General features: G+C 39.0%; 1 protein-coding gene across 2 annotated transcripts in view; it reads right to left on the reverse strand.

The window, feature by feature from the left end:
* Positions 1–1,095: 1,095 nt before the first annotated feature.
* LOC103038369 (protein FAM126B) overlaps positions 1,096–18,113 on the reverse strand; it is an 84,499-nt gene continuing 67,481 nt past the window's right edge. Inside the window, exons 7-13 of one of the 2 annotated variants that reach the window (XM_022680147.2) lie at positions 15,688–15,803; positions 14,942–15,037; positions 14,042–14,158; positions 11,939–12,026; positions 11,480–11,636; positions 10,303–10,428; positions 1,096–7,856 (exon numbers count right to left, since the gene is read on the reverse strand). In XM_022680147.2, coding sequence (XP_022535868.2) covers positions 7,210–7,856; positions 10,303–10,428; positions 11,480–11,636; positions 11,939–12,026; positions 14,042–14,158; positions 14,942–15,037; positions 15,688–15,803 — 1,347 coding nt within the window. In that variant the 3' untranslated portion in view covers positions 1,096–7,209. The remainder of the gene's footprint in view (positions 7,857–10,302; positions 10,429–11,479; positions 11,637–11,938; positions 12,027–14,041; positions 14,159–14,941; positions 15,038–15,687; positions 15,804–18,113) is intronic. The other variant, XM_022680148.2, reaches the window with a different exon arrangement.

Consider the following 18,113-nt stretch of genomic DNA (forward strand, 5'->3'; position numbering starts at 1 on the left):
CGTTTGGTGTTTCTGACTCGTTGTTTTAGTACATTAAGCCACATTAAGATTTGTCCTTACAATAGGGTTTTGTGGGGGGGAAAAAACAAACACTAAGCATTCTTACTTTAAGTATTTTAGACTGTGGTTCTTAAATTAGCTGGGTTAGCTCTGTGGTTCTGGAGTAACACTGCCCTGCTAGTGTTCCTGCTGTATCAGTCACTGCCCAGCCATACATATATGTTGCAGAGAAAATATTATATTTCTGAACTATTTGCCAATCAAATAAAGGTGGAAGCCTTGTATTATATATTTTATTTTATCTTTTTTATTTGTTCATAATAAGTGATATGTTTTACAGTCACGTTTTTTATAAAGTTGTGTTATTTCTTTTAATACTCTTTATTTAAGGAAAAACAGCAAAAAACATGCACTGAAAAACATCAATAAAAGCATTACAGTGTGATTGTAAACGGAAATTTTGTCTAGAATTATGTGTTAACCGGTCCACATTTAATGCAGGAGGCCAAACATGTACATCACACTGTATTTCAGGGCAGAAGACTGCTTTTTAAAGCTGATGTCCGTAAGTTTTGGGATTTGGGGGATTGAGGGCCCTCTCTGGTGAAAATGGGTAATTGCACCGAGCATGCGGAAGAATCATTTTAAACGGCAGGTGTGATGCGGTCTTATTTCACAGCAGATAGAGAGCAGTGGGAGGCGGAGCAAAAATGCTTTGCATCGCTGCAGTGTGAATGTAACGTAAAACTAAGCCGGATCCTCTTTTTGAGTCTGTACGTGTGATGTAAGCACGTAAAGATGTGTGACGGTCCAGAAGAACACCCGCAAAAAGCGAAGGAGACCCCAGTTTTTAGAATGAATATATATATATTAGGTTTAGCAGGGATGGTCGATCCAGCTCACTGGTACCATTAAACACAATATTTTATACATTCTCACTTAGAAATGCTTCTGCCACTTTAAATAATATTTTAATAGTTTTAATACAGCATTAAAAATGGTCCCACTATTAGAATTAGAATTCCAAGGTGCTTAGATTGCAAGACTATATAATAGATCTCAGAATAACTGAATAAAGCCACAGACACAAATCGATTACAGCACAAGATTTATTCACCAATATACAGATTCATTTTGTTTCTGCATCGCAGAGTGATAAGTTAATATTTTCTTGCTTTCACTCTTTTGTACAGTTTTATTTACAAGGATTTAAAATAATAATCTCATTTACATCATCAATGGTACAGTGTTTCACTTCTGAGATTGCTTTGTTACAGCTCTACTTTCTTTCTGTCTAAAACCCTCTGTACACATTTTCCATTTACTCTATATGCTTGCATAACTGTGTGATGCTGTTTGAGGGAGACCCAAGACTCCTAAGGCCTCGGGCATATCTTCCACAGCTCTGAGGAGATCCACCTGACTCAGTCATTACTCACCACGGTGAGGCTTTAATATATTCTCTTACACACAGACACACATACAGTATGGCATATAGACTATCATAAAGAAACTCTTTTCACCTCTTGTCTTGCACCTGATTTAAAATAATTCAGTTAAAACAGCAGCAACTCCAATGTAGTTCCTCAATGAAAGACCTGAGGACAAGCAGACCAGCAATCTGAGATCAACAATCCAGTTAATCAAGCCAGTTACCAAATAATCTGATTTTTGATCCACTATGAGAGGAAGCAAAACAAATAAACCAACAAAAAACATTGCATAGAATCGATTTGCACTGAAACTGGGGCAACTGTTGAGTCTAGGGAAGGTACAGAAATGTACTGATACTGTTTTTAACATACTGAGAGCTGTTCCAGTACAGTGTATTTGGCTTGGGTGGAAAATGTATGAACTGTATCAGTAGGTTTTAGTTGGAGTCGGCTTTCACCTCTGTTGTGTTGCACCCCCAGCAAGAGTTTTCTCCCACTCCCACACACATCTACTGTGAGACATGAACTACAGCAAAGACAAAGACTGGATAAAGTGCATTGAATGAAAAAAACAAAACAAAAAAAACAAGGCCTAAATGCATTACATGCAATTAGCTGTGATCAAAAAAAAGAGAGAACAAAGAGAGTAACACACTTCTCTCTGAAAGGGTGGGATGAAGATCAGTGGACCGGATGATGGTGTAATTCAACCATATGGCCAGCAGTGGGAGTCAGGAAGTCACAAATGGGTATACACTTCAGAGGATGGTAGAGAAGTTGTCTACTGGCAAAAAAAGTGTAAAGCACTCTCAGAACTAGCTGGAATAATTGTTTCCCAGACAGTAAGCAGTCTAGACCAGAATTTCTTACATCTAAAAATGTGTGTAAATGACTTGATTTGTTTAAATCAAGTGTGACAGGGTGCCTCCAGGACAGAGAAATGAGAATATCTGATGTAGGCCCCAAACCAGTAAAGCAGGGAGTGCATAAACCAGTGGTCGTCCACTTCACAGAGAAAGAGAAGCATTTTAACTAACTTGTTCTGTTTATCAAATCATTTGCCAAACTCAATAAAATCATAAAATCTTAATCCTCCATTACAAGCTATTTGTGCTACAACATTTCAAGGAAACTCTCCCCAACCACCTTAAAAAAATAACCAACAAATGGGACTGCTAAGCATTATTACTGCAGTGTGACACTACACCCTACATATGTCTCACACACATTAAAGCAAAACATACAGGATTGTTGACCATCTGCAGATCCATGTGCCACCTTTACAGCCTGGCTCACAACTAGGTACAGGTTCCCACTACAGTCAAGATCTTTATATCTTTATAGCAGCTACTTACAACAGAAAAATTGGGGATTTGTTTTATTAGCAAAATAAATCTAAAAGAAAAAATATATGGGTAGCTGTGTGGGTGGAAAAGAACCATAGCTGGACACAAGTTTATTCAACAGAACAAACATTCTCTATGAAAATTTTAAAGCCATAAATTTTAAATCTGGAAGAAACTGGAACTCCAGATTTGTTCTCATGATGCATCATGAAGAATCAAACTGTGATGACCGGTACCTGTGAGTCCTAACATTCAAACTAGCCTGCCAATTTTCCACCATCTTAGTAAAGTTTTAAACTATCACAAGCAGTGTGTCCATCCAAATCTTTGCAAAAATTATGTGCAATTCTGAAATTTTGGCTGAAAAAAAAAAAATAAATAACTTTTACATGCACGACATATGCTGGACACTTACAGGGTACTATAAGGAGTACAGGGTAGTATTGGGTTGTGGGGACAAATGTTTGGTTTAAGAACTACAGTTCAATTATCATCATGTTTAATCGATTAATCGAATCATTTCCATTACTGTCTTAACACAAATTTTATTGATTATATATTTTCCACCTTAGCCTGGAATATAAATATTCTTGTAATATTTAGATGTTTTTGTCAAATTTTAGGATTTCTGCTTTAGATTTTTATGCACATTTTATAAACCCGCTAAAACGTGTGGATGAAAAAAATTCAATTACAATTACAACATGAAAAGTGCCTCAAGTATACAGACTGTTTAAGATTCTGATACAACTAAAACCTATATTCTTACGATTATGGTCACCCTCTTTGGCCATTCACCTTATAAAAGAAAAAGGGAAAAACAAAATGCAACAATGTTTGCTATAAAACTCCCGAACATTCAATACAACAGCAAGACTCAAGATCCAAATTCACTCACTGCCTTAAAGAAATTGTGCATGACTGCAGAACCATGGTTATTATGTTTCTATAATACTGCTAATTTGTATATGGGTATTTGACATTGCATCACTGTACCATGTAAGTGATTGTGAGTCCAGTGTTTAAATGGCCAGCGGAAAGAGATGAGGTAGAGCTAATGAATTGTGGATCCTTGTCCGATTGCCTTTCATTACAGATGTGAAACAGCAGCACACAGACTCCTGTTAACAGCTCAGCACGAACACAGTACGAAGTCACACCAAACCAGACACATACAAACATACACTGAGACTTCTGATGGCGTTACTAGACGATAAAAGCTATTACAGTATTATCATGTGTCTTTAACTACAGAATGCTTATTACAGCACACCAGAATCACACTCTTGAGGGTTGAAGACGTAGGTAAGGTCGTAAGAAAGGTTGTTTGCCTGCTCAGCTATAGTCAACTTTTGAGGCTCTCATAGTGTATGAGTGTGAAATCAGTCGAGTCAGCAACTTTTTTTTTTCTTATTTCCACAGACCCAGACATCTCCCCTCTTTAGGGGTCTGATGCTCAGCAGATTACACATTGGCAATATCCTCAAGTTTCTTGGCTTCTTTTTTGTCTGAAGACCAAAATAATAAGACAGAATGCTAAAACAGCTCGAAATCAGCAAAATACATTTGTTTAAAAACAAACCATGTAAATCAAACCATATATTTGATTAACTCAAAACATTAGAAATCATTCAAATCAAACTCAGGGTTGGAAATAACTCATAACTACTACTATTCAATATCTTCAGTGTCTTGATGTTTAAAAAAAAAAAACATTTTAAATAAAAGCCCAGCAATGAAATGCCACAAAAAAAGAGAAAAACAGAAATTACATTATAGAAGATCTTGATAGAAATTGCACATGACCCGGGGGTTCAGCAGAAATGCATGACGAGACACTGCTGTGATTGTGTAGAATCTTGTCAGATGTCACATTGCTTTATTGCTTACTTCTTACAAAACATAGAATATGTGAGTAAACTAATCTTTGAATTCCCAAAATAATATACCTGGTCTCCACAGGCTACACCTCTTCTAAATAAAGGTTATACACAGTGTTATTAAAACAATGCCATAGAAGAACCACTTCTCATCCTTAAAAATAAAATAAAAATAATATATTTTTTGCGAAGGCGGTAAATTAGTAAAGAATCTTTACAATTACTTCTTTAAATCTTAAAAGGTTTCTTTATACTTACATTATATGTTCAGTGTTTCTGGACACCCCTTCTAATTAAATGATTCAACTACTTTGTGGTGCATGGTTGCACCCATTGCTAACACGCATGTGTAAATGCACACACACAGCTTGTCTATTCCCTGTAGGGAGAGAGGTATTGCCAAAGAAATAGGAATCTTTTGCAGATAAACATAAACCTATTAGAAGATGGGCTAGAGGGGTACAAACCCCCCCAGCACTGAGCTGTGGAGCAGTAGAACTGGGTTTTCTGGAATGATGGAGCTCCATCTGATACATCTGGGATAAACTGGGGAGTTGGGGATGTGGTAAAAAGTGATCATCCAACATCCTGACCTTCCCTAAACAGTAAAGAGAGTTAATCCAACAAAAGCAGACAGGAAAGAATAAAAAAGTGGCTGTCTGAATATTTCTATGATATAATTTATATCCCTTTACAAAAAATATTTTTTTATGGAACCAAAAGTGATTCTTCTATAGAATATCACAAACAACCCTTTGTAGCACCTTTAGATCTAGAGTGAGTCAAGCTGCTCACCACATCACCTGCTGCCTATAATCTCCACTGCTAATAAAAATATATTTCTTTACGATAATGCAGAGAATTAACTTTTTACATGCCGGCTGGCATTCAAGATGATCAACTATTTTGGTCATTCAGTGTACAGTTTAAAATCGAGCTAGCTAGCATGCTTTGTTTTTTGTTAAGCACTTACAGAGAATGCTTAAGGCAGTATTGTCATTGACGCACTACAGTCAAACTGCCCTCTCCCCAGCTTTATTCAGCCTCACAGTGGAGATGCTGGACTCTGACCCCTTACCAGTGTAGACCAGGCATTGCTTCCAACACCATGTCAGGAGTTGGTCTGCCTTAAGTGGAATGCTTTGTTTGGTTTGAGAGAGAAAGACAGATGGACAGACAAACATACAGAGAGAGTAGAAGAGTGGGAGATAGCAAGAAGATATAATAAATAATAAAATAAAAATAAAAAAGACAAAGTGGAATTTATCCATTAAACTCTAAGAATGTGATGGTGAAAACCTTCTTAATTCCATCACAGTCATAAATGCAGACGTTACATGGATGTTCCATGGCAGTATCTGAGGAATTAATAACTTACAATGAATAATTTATTTAAAAAAACAAAATAAGGCATATTCAGTAGTTACTACTGTAGCAGTCCTTCCATAACAATGACTACTACTTTTAAATTAATTACTCAGTAGCTACTATGAGACTAATATGTAAGTTATGTATTTATGAGAGTGAGGAACTGAACTGTGGGCCTACTGTATATATGTGGGGCCTAGGGGTTTAAAGAGATTACACACAAATCAGCCATAACATTAGTACCACGTGCTTAATGCTGAATAATGCCCCCAACACATCTGTCCCTTTGAGGAATGCACTCCACAAGACTAGGGAAAGTAGTGTCCTGTGTCCTGTTAGCAGCAGATCCTTTAAGATCCAGCAGGTTCTGTAAGTTCTTATGTAAGAAGTGAGGTGGGACCTTCATGAATCAGATCAATGAGCCTAAGGTGCTCATGACCCTGTGACAAATTCAGTGGTTTTCTTTATTGTACCACTTTTGGTAGGTACTGAACACTACATACTAGGACAAGACCTGCTCGTTGGTTTGGAGATGTTATGACTCGATCATCTAGTCATCATAAGTTAGTTCTTGCAGTGAAAGTGTCTTAAATTGTTAAGTTTGACTATTTTTCCTGAATTTAGCAGATCGAATTTTAAATCTAACTGTTCACTTGCAGTCTAATAGATCCCATCCATTAACAGTTGCCAGTGAAGATGAAGACAGTCAATGTTTTTATTTATTTTTTTACCTTATATTTCAGTGGCACTAATGTTACGGCTGATGTTAGCACACATTTTAAAGAAATATTAAACAAATGTTTTTTTTCCAATATAATCTCCACTTACAGCTTCATTACCAAATTGTCAGCTACCATGGACAATCAGTTTGACTTGTGTCTTTGTACTTAGAAAAGAACAGAAAAGAAACATTGACTAAAAACACACTTATAAAACACACCATTGGGCAGGTGTTTCAGTGGTCCATGGTAATAAGCCTGTATACTATAGATATTGAAGATCAGACTGATGGAGATCAGACTGAATAAGGTTACTCCCATTAATGGTTAACCATCACTCCCTGATAAGATGCCATTGACTAATAAGGGCGCTAGATAAAAAAAAAAAAAAGAAACGGAAAAAAGAGAGAAACAACAAGACAAAGGCAAAGAGACAGTGACTCTAGGTGGGCAGCCAGGTGGGCTACACCTGTGATATGATCTGCATGTTGAAGCTAGGTGAGCGCGACTGCTTGGTGAGAGGAGCTCCAGGAGATAGCAGCTCTTTGCTCTCCTCAGGCCGCACCAGGTGCTCCTCCTTTAGGCTTAGGTTGGAGTGACGGTGGGATCCCCGTCCAGAGCCCGAATGTCCAGCCATGGCCGTCCCTTCCTCAAGGTCTAGAGACCCGGCTCCGGCTCCAGCTCCATCCCGAGACGCACTCCGTCCTGCGTTCATGCTAGACGAGGCACTAGCTGTCCGAGTCAGCACGGCTCCTCCCCCCACGGAGAAGCTCTGCTGCTTCTTAAAGGGACTCAGTTCAATAGAGTCCAGAGTGATGATGGGTGGGGGGGACTGTGGCCTCTGCTGCAGCTGCTGATGTTTTCTCGGAGCCGGTTGAACGTCCACTAATGGCTCTTTATGCTTCTCTACGGAGGCTTCCCGCTCCCTCTCCCGGGTTGAGCGACTAATGCTGTTCTTCTTAGAGCTCTTCTGGCTGCCAGCACGCCCCCCTCCACTGCTCCCCGGCTTACCTCCACTGGGCTGGCTGCTGTTGGATGCACCCGAGGAGAAACCTTCGTCAGGGTCGTTGAGGTTGAAGGACTCCTCGCCTCCACTCATGCCGTCTGCATCTGTGTATGAAAGAGAGGAGGACAAATAGAGATTTTTTGAGCGTTTAAAATACATAACAAAAGGTAAGGGTACGAAATAATATTCGGAGCTGAATGAATGTAACCAGGGGACGTTCTATAGGCAAAACAATTTGTTTTGTAACTTACAGGAGGCCTTATCATGAACTATTCTTAGGAAAAGACAGCACTCCAACTCAACTTTTACTATGCATTAAGAGGATGCTCATACCAATAACACACCAAATCGTGTGCAACACTTTCTTCTATAGCTAACAAATTAACATTATCGACCCATAAAGATGATAAATTATTGTGTCACAGAGTGCTATGCAAAAGGACAAAAATTATTTTCATTTTAAATATTTGGTATTTTCACATAACTAAAAAATTGCCCTTTTCCAGATGAAATGAAATCGAAATAATGAATTACAATTTTCTATAGATTCGTTTTTACACACATTATAATTTCTAGCTATTCAATGAGTGAGTCTAACTGAAAGAAAATGGAAGAATACAGATATAGATCTACCAAATTCTTCTAATTTACCTTTCTGCTTAAACATGATATTGCAGTGATTTTATGTAAATTTAAATAACCCTAATCCACGAATTATAGCCTCCCCAGGTAAATTTAATCCATCTGATACAGGACTTAAGTCTTATCCACACAAATGCCATCTGGTGAAATCATATGCATATGCTTACTACTAAAAATGTTTTACATGCGTCATCTCTCCAAATCGCACTGTAATTCAGGTATGAACTGAGCTTACCTACCAAGCCCATTTAGTTTAATCAAAATCTCTAAGTTGATATGAATGAAAGGGTAAAAACAATGGCCATGGATAGATGAGTCCTGCCGTGACGCTTAAAGCTAAATGAGATTGAAGTAGAGATAAAAATAGGCCGGTTCCTCTCAAAGTCCTTCAGCACTCATCATAGTGTTTGATGTGTGTTCATGTATTTCCATCAGTCCTATTGTAATTATAGTCACTACACAGGGACAAGAGAATGAAACGACACAGTTTGAGCAAAAAAAAAATAAAAAAAAAATACAGACTATTAAGACATTCAACATAGTTTTAAAGAACGAAGATAAAAAGTGAGTGAGTGTCAGTGAAAGAGAAGTAACATGCAAAATTAGGCAGGCAAAATCTGGGTCTGTAGGTTTCTCCACAGGCGTCAGTTTTCCAAAAAAAAGAGGGAGAAGAAGGGGCTAAAGGTAAGAAAGGGAATATGATGGATAGAAGAAGAAGAAGAATAAAGGAAGACATGCAAATGTTGAGAGCACCAGCACGTGTGCTCTCCTGTCACTCTTCTCACTTGGAATGAAGCAGATTTTGAGGCAGATCTATCAGTTAGGTATCTTCAATGGAACACTTTTAGCTAGAAAGTCCACAGGTATCCACAGGCAGAGGTATTTCTGTGTGTTTTACAGCCGAAACCAGAGAGCATCTGGCTCAACAGCTGTGTGTAGAGGACATGGAGGCGCGAAGGTGCTGGAGCTGTACATAGGTCGGAGCGCTGGCAGATCTGCCTCGTTTGGGTTGGATCCTCCGGGGGCTTGATCTGAAGCTTGATGGGTCAGTCTGCCTCGACATGCGCATGCTTAGAGGCGAAGCCAGGAGGAAAGATGGTCAAATGGTCAGGGGAAAGACTCCTCCTCACTAACTGAGCTTGCTCCAAACATTCTCAAAAAAGCAGGAACTAACTCTCCTCTCCTCTATAGTATGTTATCCTGCCAGAAAAAAGCTCCAAACAGAAAGCTAAAGTAATGTAGTTTTTACACAGTGCCTGCCAAATGCCATGAATGTAAATGTCATGTAATCCCAACATGTAATCCTGTAATCCTAAAACATACTTTTATCAGTATTAAACTGTAAGCAGATGCTGTTTAAAACACTAGAGGCCAGGGAAGTGTTGTCCATATGTCTAGTTGTAGCATACACAAGGGAAAACATCCTCTATAAATAGTCTACCAAGAGCTGCGAGGAAAAGGACACTTAAGGCCATTCTCAGTGAGGGCCTGTCATCCAATAACACAGATAGGTCAAGATTCTGCATAATTCTAAGCCTACAATTTCTAACAAGAACTAATTGCTGCTTTTTACATCTTATTAGGGATGAGCATGCTCAGTCAGTGACCAACGGGTAGCACCCAAAGTGGGCCTACAAGACGCAGAGAAGTCGAGAGGTCGTTAAGTTAATCAGGCATTCATGCGTATGTACCAATACACCCCTCACCCAAGCCCAGCACAGCACTAAGGCGTTTTGTACAAGTTCAGCAATACGTTGGGGTTTGTTAATGTTTAGTTCTAAGCAAGCAACCGGAGAGCTAGCAGAGGGAAGCTGGGGTACCCAAAAAGAAGGAACATTATTGGAGCATATCTGAAGGGAAAGCCCGCCTTCTTTCGGTATCTCTTCTCCCCCCACCCCAACCGCCTACCCTCGTTTGTGACCGTGAGTATGCCCCTCCCTCCTTGCATGGAATTGGCTGCCGGGTCCTTGGGGGCGTGGCGACTGGAATGGACGGTGAGGCTGAACTCTGCTTCGGTTGAGAAGTCAAAACAATCTGTGATTTAACACAACAGGGTGGAAATGTGCTCCTTAGTGAGGGTACTGTTCCACTTCACCACATAGCCCTCGACAGTGGAAAACGTGGCTATGCAGAGTTATAGGACAGTACAGCAACACACAACACTCAAAGAACAAATGAAGACAACAGGAAAAGGAAAGACAAAACAACTTTCACATTATAGAAACAACATCAAACAGTTCTGGACATAAACTGAAACATAAGATAAGTTCAAAAGTGTTTTAAAAAAATAATAATAATAATAATATGGTAAAATGGTCTCTCTCCATCCTTATTCAGAGGAAATTCATGCCTTGCTGCATTACTGTACGTCACTGACTCAGCAGTAGAAGATTAGACGTTTCAAACACTGTTTAAATCAATATACAATGTAGTAATTCAGAAACAGAGGAGGGACAAAATCAAATGCATGCTCAGCAAAAAGCCATGAAAGGGAAATTGAGTTCATATTATCATATTGCAAAGCTTTTCATGACAACAAAAGAAATATTATGACTGATATTAAATTTCAGGGTGTAAAAAGAGACTGTCTGGTTGGCTGGCAGTGTGACTGGGTGACTGGTGGCCTGGCTGTCTGACTGAGAGACTAGATGGCTGAGTGAATTTCTGGCTGGCTGGCTTAGAGGAAGGAGGGCTGGTGGGCTGAGTGACTGGCTTGCTGGATCACTGGCTGAGTGTGTGGCTAAATAATTGACCAACTAGCAGGCTCCTTGACTATGTCTGTCTGGCTTGCCACTGGTTGGTTGCCTTGTCAACATTTCACCCTAAAGACTGTGCATTACATATACATGGTTAGTGTAATGTCTGTCCTTGTTAATGTACTTCAGCCAACCATGCGCATCTAAATAACCCTATTTATTAGAGGGTCCAGATTTCAGATTCAGAATGAAAGAAAAAAACCTGATCTAAGAATAGGTGTGTGAAGGCTGTGTGAAAATGTGTGACTGACACTGTATGACTGACATGCCTCCTGACTGTGTGAACAGTAGGGGGTGCTGACTGTAGCTTAGACCTGAGGGTCCCTTACCTTCTCTCTTCCAGCGGAGTCTTCGGATGGATGCAGCAGTGATAGCTGAGCGTGAGATTCTACTTATGGTGGGCGTGACCTCCACCTGCAGGACCTTCTTTCCACGGGAGCCATCCGGAGCGCTGACCGGTAAGGAGTTCTTCATTGCGTTCCCCAACTTATGAAAAGAAATACAGAGATAAGCAATGAAGCATACAGGTAGAGTCTGCTCAGTTAGGGGGGGAATAATCATCCGAAACTGCATAATACTTTATGAGATGTTATGGTACACTTAAATGGACGTATTTAATACATCAGCTTTGATCACAGTTATTAAAACTCACAGTACATGCTGCAAAATTTAATTCAGTGTAGTATAGGAAAATTAACATAGGAGACAATGTTTTATTAGATGTGTGGATAGATTGAAAAAACATTTTATGTGATTTTAGTGTAATGTAGTGCCAGTTCAATTCTCACCAGCAGTGGTTCAGAATAGAGCTCCAGCTGGGCTCTGTACAAAATGTCATCCAGCGCTTCTCTCCCCAGGTCCCATTCCCCATTATAACTAGAACACACACACACACACACAGACACACAAACACACATGAGTCATTCTACATTATATTCTTAAAAAATGAAAAGTTTATTTTCTTGACAATAATATATATCCATTTAGACCAAGCACTAACTGTAATTAGAGCTGGGTATTGGCAAGAACCCGGTGATACATCATAGAATGTACATCATAATAAAAAAAAAAAACCATCATGTGTATGTATAGAATCAGAGAAAAAGAAAAGATAACTTTTTTTTTAATCTAATCAGTACAGAGAAATCTGAAAACAGAAGAATTCAACACTGCTATCTAGTGGGAAACACACCACTAAATGAACCACTGCCTGACCCAAGTTTTTATGTGTAAACTTTGCATTATAAAATTATTGTTTTCAAAAATCGATTTAGTATTGCACATCATAATTTTTTTATTCTTCCATAAATCTACCTCTAGCTAGTAAAACTGTAATCCAAGGAATTATAGCATTTCTTAAAAGCCTTGTTCCTTATTCTATAGTCTATTTATTTATCTCTCCTATCCTCTCTTTTCTGTCTATATCTTTCCTTGTCCTTCTCCTCTCTCATATCGGTCCTATCAGAACAGAGACTTCATTATCATCTCTAATACATTTAGCAGTGACTGCATACAGATTCGATGAAATGGGCTGCTCCCCTGAGTTTTGCTAATGGAATGAATGCAGTGCTAATTGAGGGCTGTCGACAGGGGGGAGAGACTCTAAGCATGTCGGAGCAACACAGACAGCGTGGTTCCGCAACTGGTTCTGCACTGTCACGACCGGTTTCAGTAACCATCCTCACGTGCAGACAGACACACACACACACGAGAGTGGGCACTGCGTCAGCCCTGTTCGATTTCCGAAAATACTGCTTGTGTGTCCTATATCCAATAACATTTTGTCACATGGAGAAAGGAAAAAATGGGCCACAGCTATCCCCCCTTCCCCCAAACCCTGTGCAGCCTCAAAACAGTAGTGACCGCTCAATGGCCTTGTTCTAATGAAAAATGTATTTAATTATTATTATTATTTTTTTTTTTTTAGAAACGGTGTTACACAGCCTTGTGTGGAGCCCTTTCTAAGCATTGTTCATGCTTATGATTAGATCTTGCTACGATGATTTGATTAAATAATGTTGAAAAGAAAAAGAGGGCTGAAGTGGACCACAGACTGCAGAAATAATAATAATAATAAAGTACATCAGAGTCAATTGTGGTTTTCCCTTGAATAGAAATATCTGGGCCTAAGCACTTGATGAGTATTCATAATACGATGTTTGACATTAAAAGACAACAAAAATGTTCTTAAAAAATTCTTAAAAAAACAAAACAAAACAAAAAAAAATCACTTTTTTTTAATCAAACAAGCACTGGATGTTAATCTTCACAGACTTCTCTACTGTTTATATGGGTAAGAAAAGCACCTCGGTTTATTTACAGTAAGCTTAGATTTCCAGATTCCCATTAAGGCAGGGTTCAGCAGTAATAACATTAGTGGCTAGCTGTGGTTAGTGTTAGTAAATGCCACCGACAGCACTACACTGAGGAACCCTGAGTGTTCCGGTAACCCAGGGCGATATTAGCTAGTGGTTCAACAAGCGTAGCTTGTTTTAACAAAGTAAATTCATACTTAAGATATACTGAATTGTAAGGCGCACTGAAGATAACCTGTAGCTCTAATTCTAAGACTTTGAGCCCATGTTAACACTCATACAGGTACTGAGTGTTGGGGATTACTATGCATAAGCTTGTTAACAGTGATTTTGATTTGTTCTTTTTCAAGTTATTTGTATAAAAAAAAAAAAAAAAAAAAAAAAAAAATCCCACAATGTCATGAAGTCATGCTTTGGGCTGGTAACATAAAAGAGAATGAAATACTGTGCTGCACATTTTCTATTCTGAGATACATTTACAATGAAATAAATGGATATGCTCCAGTGTATTTAAGGTTCTAAAAGGACTGTGTGAGTGTGTGTGTGTGTGTGGATATGGGCATGTGCAACACTTACGTGGCATGATAGACGGCAGTGAGCATCTGCACCATGAACTCAGGGTCCAACACCACACGGTTACTCGGCTCATGCCACACCTTCTGCTGTTGGCGTGGAAACCCACACACACTCAGCCTAAAACACACAAACACATACACACAATTAACGCATACAACAGCACTAATGCAGGATAATAATACAGTACATACACAAAAATAGGATGACTGCAGGACTATGGGCCACAACAGTAAAGGACAAAGTGCTGTCAGATAAACATTATTAGGTTTGGGGGCGGGGTAAGGAAAAAACATGCATTGCTTAAAGTACACTTGTGTGTACATGTATGCTATGAAAGTAAGGAGTGCCTTAAATAACATCCACTTGTGGGTAAAACAAAATCAGATGAGCAATAATTATTTTAAAATGTTAATAATTTTTAAGATGTATTTATGTAAATATTTTTGTTAAGTAAAGGTATAACTGTTCACGATCTGCCCAAAAATAGTCTGAAACCCTCTTTTGGGTCCCGACCCACCAGTTGAGAATCGCTGGTATAAAGTAGCCTATAGCCTGAGATGTTGTTTTAACCATGCAGCATAATTACTTAATTATATATGATTATATATGTTTTCTTGTTGCGAGTAGTGGAGGCCACATATTGCACAGGTTGTTTTGGCTTTCTTAGCAGTATGTAATTTAAGTAACCGCTCCTATTACAGTCATTTATGCCAAGATTTCTAATCATGTAAGGATCATTCAAATACTTTACAGGAGACCTGTAGTAAAATTAGATCACTCTACCTCCCCATATTAAACTAATCCCATCAGAATATAGCACTTGCATAGCTTTTGTTATTTTTTAACACTCAACACCGTCTTTGTGTGTAAAAACTCTTGTTTTCCTGATTAATTTCTTACCGTGAGCTCATGCGGCACGCGGCTTGGTAGGAGGAAGCAGGCATGTACACCACAGCTGAGTTATAACACAACATCAGGAAACACAGCACCTCAAACCTGAAAACACAGAGTAAGAAAAACTCGGCTGTCAGCAGGATAAGCAGTGTATTGATCAGTTGAGTAGTGATCAGACCCAGCTTTGAAACTCCTGAAATAAATGTAAAACACACTATAACAATATTTGTGTAAAAAAAAAAAAAAAGGTTTAAATTTGTGGAACCATAATGGTAGAATCTAAAGATAACACTGCACATCTGACACCAATTTTGCAATCTAACCATGAATAAAAATCGATACTGTATTACAAAACTAAATACTGCAATACTTTAGTATATGATTTTCTTTCTTACAACACAATTATATCATACATTTACTGTATTTTTTTATATAAAAAAAAAAATACAGCTATTACTTCAGGCCCACAAACTGAGGAGAGATAGTGGACTGTAAACTGTAAAAGGCTATAACTTTAAACCACTTTTTAGAGGTATTAACTCACTAAAATAAAGAGAAAATTCATCATTGAGAAAGCAGCATATCAGGCTGTGGTGATTGGGTCAGTACAGTAACTGGCTGTAGCAGTGGAAAAGCCACACACAGACATCAATCTATGATATTTATAAGGACATGGTGCAGTATGTTCTTACAAGAGAAACAAAAAGCACTATGTGTGTGTGTGTGTGTTTGTGCGTGTGTGTGTGTCATACCTGTTCTGTGCAGTAAAAGTCTCTCTCTGAGGATGAAGGCCACTGTACACCACTCTGATCAGATCATGCTGACACAGAGCTCCCTCTGTTAGAGCCATGGAACCCAGACTGGAGGGCTGTGGACAGACAGACAGACATACAGACAGACATGTTAAAATATCACATAAGGAGGCACCATTTTAAATCAATCATTACTTAACCATTACTTTTATATAGGTGTAGACTGTGATGCTTTTTCCGTATGTGGACAAAACAGGGCAGCCAAACAGAAGAGAGGTAATTTAAATACATCAAATTATATATTAAATAGCATGTAAATACTTATTAATTCTGAAGGAATCTGCACTGTTACAGTAGTGACATACATAAACTATATGCACAACAGTATTGGGACACCGGCGCATCCACTGTTTCTATAAAAAACAGTTCCACTGCTCCACTGCTCAACACTGGGCTACAGTTGTGGTCAAAAGTTTACATACACTTGTAAAAAAACATAATGTTATGGCTGTCTTGAGTTTTCAATAAGTTCTACAACTCTTATTTTTCTGTGATAGAGTGATCGGAACACATACATGTTTGTCACAAAAAACAGTCATAAAATTTGGTTCTTTCATAAATTTATTATGGGTCTGCTGAAAATGTCACCAAATCTGCTGGGTCAAAAATATACATACAGCAACAAAATTTGTCAATTTTGGTGATGTAGCGAGTTGTGTCAATCAAATTAGCTTCATGTCATGGCCTCTTCACTTCTTGTAAGTGATTCTGATTGACTACAGCTGTTGACTTCTCATGAGCCCATTTAAATAGGGCTCATTTGACCCAGTGATTAGACTCAGCTACAAAAGCTACAATGGGAAAGTCAAAGGAACTCAGTGTGGATCTGAAAAAGCGAATTATTGACTTGAACAAGTCAGGGAAGTCACTTGGAGCCATTTCAAAGCAGCTACAGGTCCCAAGAGCAACTGTGCAGACAATTATACGCAAGTATAAAGTGCATGGAACAGTTGTGTCACTGCCACGATCAGGAAGAAAACGCAAGCTATCACATGCTGCCGAGAGGAGATTGGTCAGGATGGTCAAGAGTCAACCAAGAATCACCAAGAAGCAGGTCTGCAAGGATTTGGAAGCTGATGGAACACAGGTGTCAGTCTCCACAGTCAAGCGTGTTTTACATCGCCATGGACTGAGAGGCTGCCGTGCAAGAAAGAAGCCCTTGCTCCAGAAAAGGCACCTTAAGACTCGGCTGAAGTTTGCTGCTGATCACATGGACAAAGATAAAACCTTCTGGAGGAAAGTTCTCTGGTCAGACGAAACAAAAATTGAGCTGTTTGGCCACAACACCCAGCAATATGTTTGGAGGAGAAAAGGTGAGGCCTTTAATCCCAGGAACACCATGCCTACTGTCAAGCATGGTGGTGGTAGTATTATGCTCTGGGGATGTTTTGCTGCCAGTGGAACTGTTTTTTTGCAGAAAGTAAATGGGATAATGAAGAAGGAGGATTACCTCCAAATTCTGCAGGAAAACTTAAAACCATCAGCCCGAAGGTTGGGTCTTGGGCGCAGTTGGGTGTTCCAACAAGACAATGACCCAAAACACACATCAAAAGTGGTAAAGGAATGGCTAAACCAGGCTAGAATTAAGGTTTTAGAATGGCCTTCCCAAAGTCCTGACTTAAACCCCATTGAGAACATGTGGACAGTGCTAAAGAAACGGGTTCATGCAAGAAAACCATCACATTTAGCTGAACTGCACCAATTCTGTCAAGAAGAGTGGTCAAACATTCGACCTGAAGCTTGCCAGGAGCTTGTGGATGGCTACCAAAAGCGCCTAGTTGCCGTGAAAATGGCCAAGGGACATGTAACCAAATACTAATGTTGCTGTATGTATATTTTTGACCCAGCAGATTTGGTGACATTTTCAGCAGACCCATAATAAATTTATGAAAGAACCAAATTTTATGACTGTTTTTTGTGACAAACATGTATGTGTTCCGATCACTCTATCACAGAAAAATAAGAGTTGTAGAACTTATTGAAAACTCAAGACAGCCATAACATTATGTTTTTTTACAAGTGTATGTAAACTTTTGACCACAACTGTATATATACCCCTCTAGCTCATAGCAGGCATTATGCATGGGGGCAATAGGTTCAAGTTTATCTGCACCACAGAGTCAAATCATATATGAAAAGGGTGCAAGAGCCATAAAAACAGGTGCAGAATTCTAGACAATCTTACAGGTTTTGACCTGTCTGGTTCTCCCATGAGTCCTGCTTATGCTGTGTAGGAATAAAACATAAATAATGAGTGTCATACACATCATTCAGTAAACAGCAGCAGCTGAAATGTCTGTGGTCATTCTGCTGTTCTAGCAGCGATGAGCTCTACTTTAATTGATTTTTGCTCGCCTGCTGCCGTA

This window comes from Astyanax mexicanus, chromosome 11, assembly GCF_023375975.1.
Source record: "Astyanax mexicanus isolate ESR-SI-001 chromosome 11, AstMex3_surface, whole genome shotgun sequence".
In the NCBI taxonomy this organism is placed as follows: Eukaryota; Metazoa; Chordata; class Actinopteri; order Characiformes; family Acestrorhamphidae; genus Astyanax; species Astyanax mexicanus.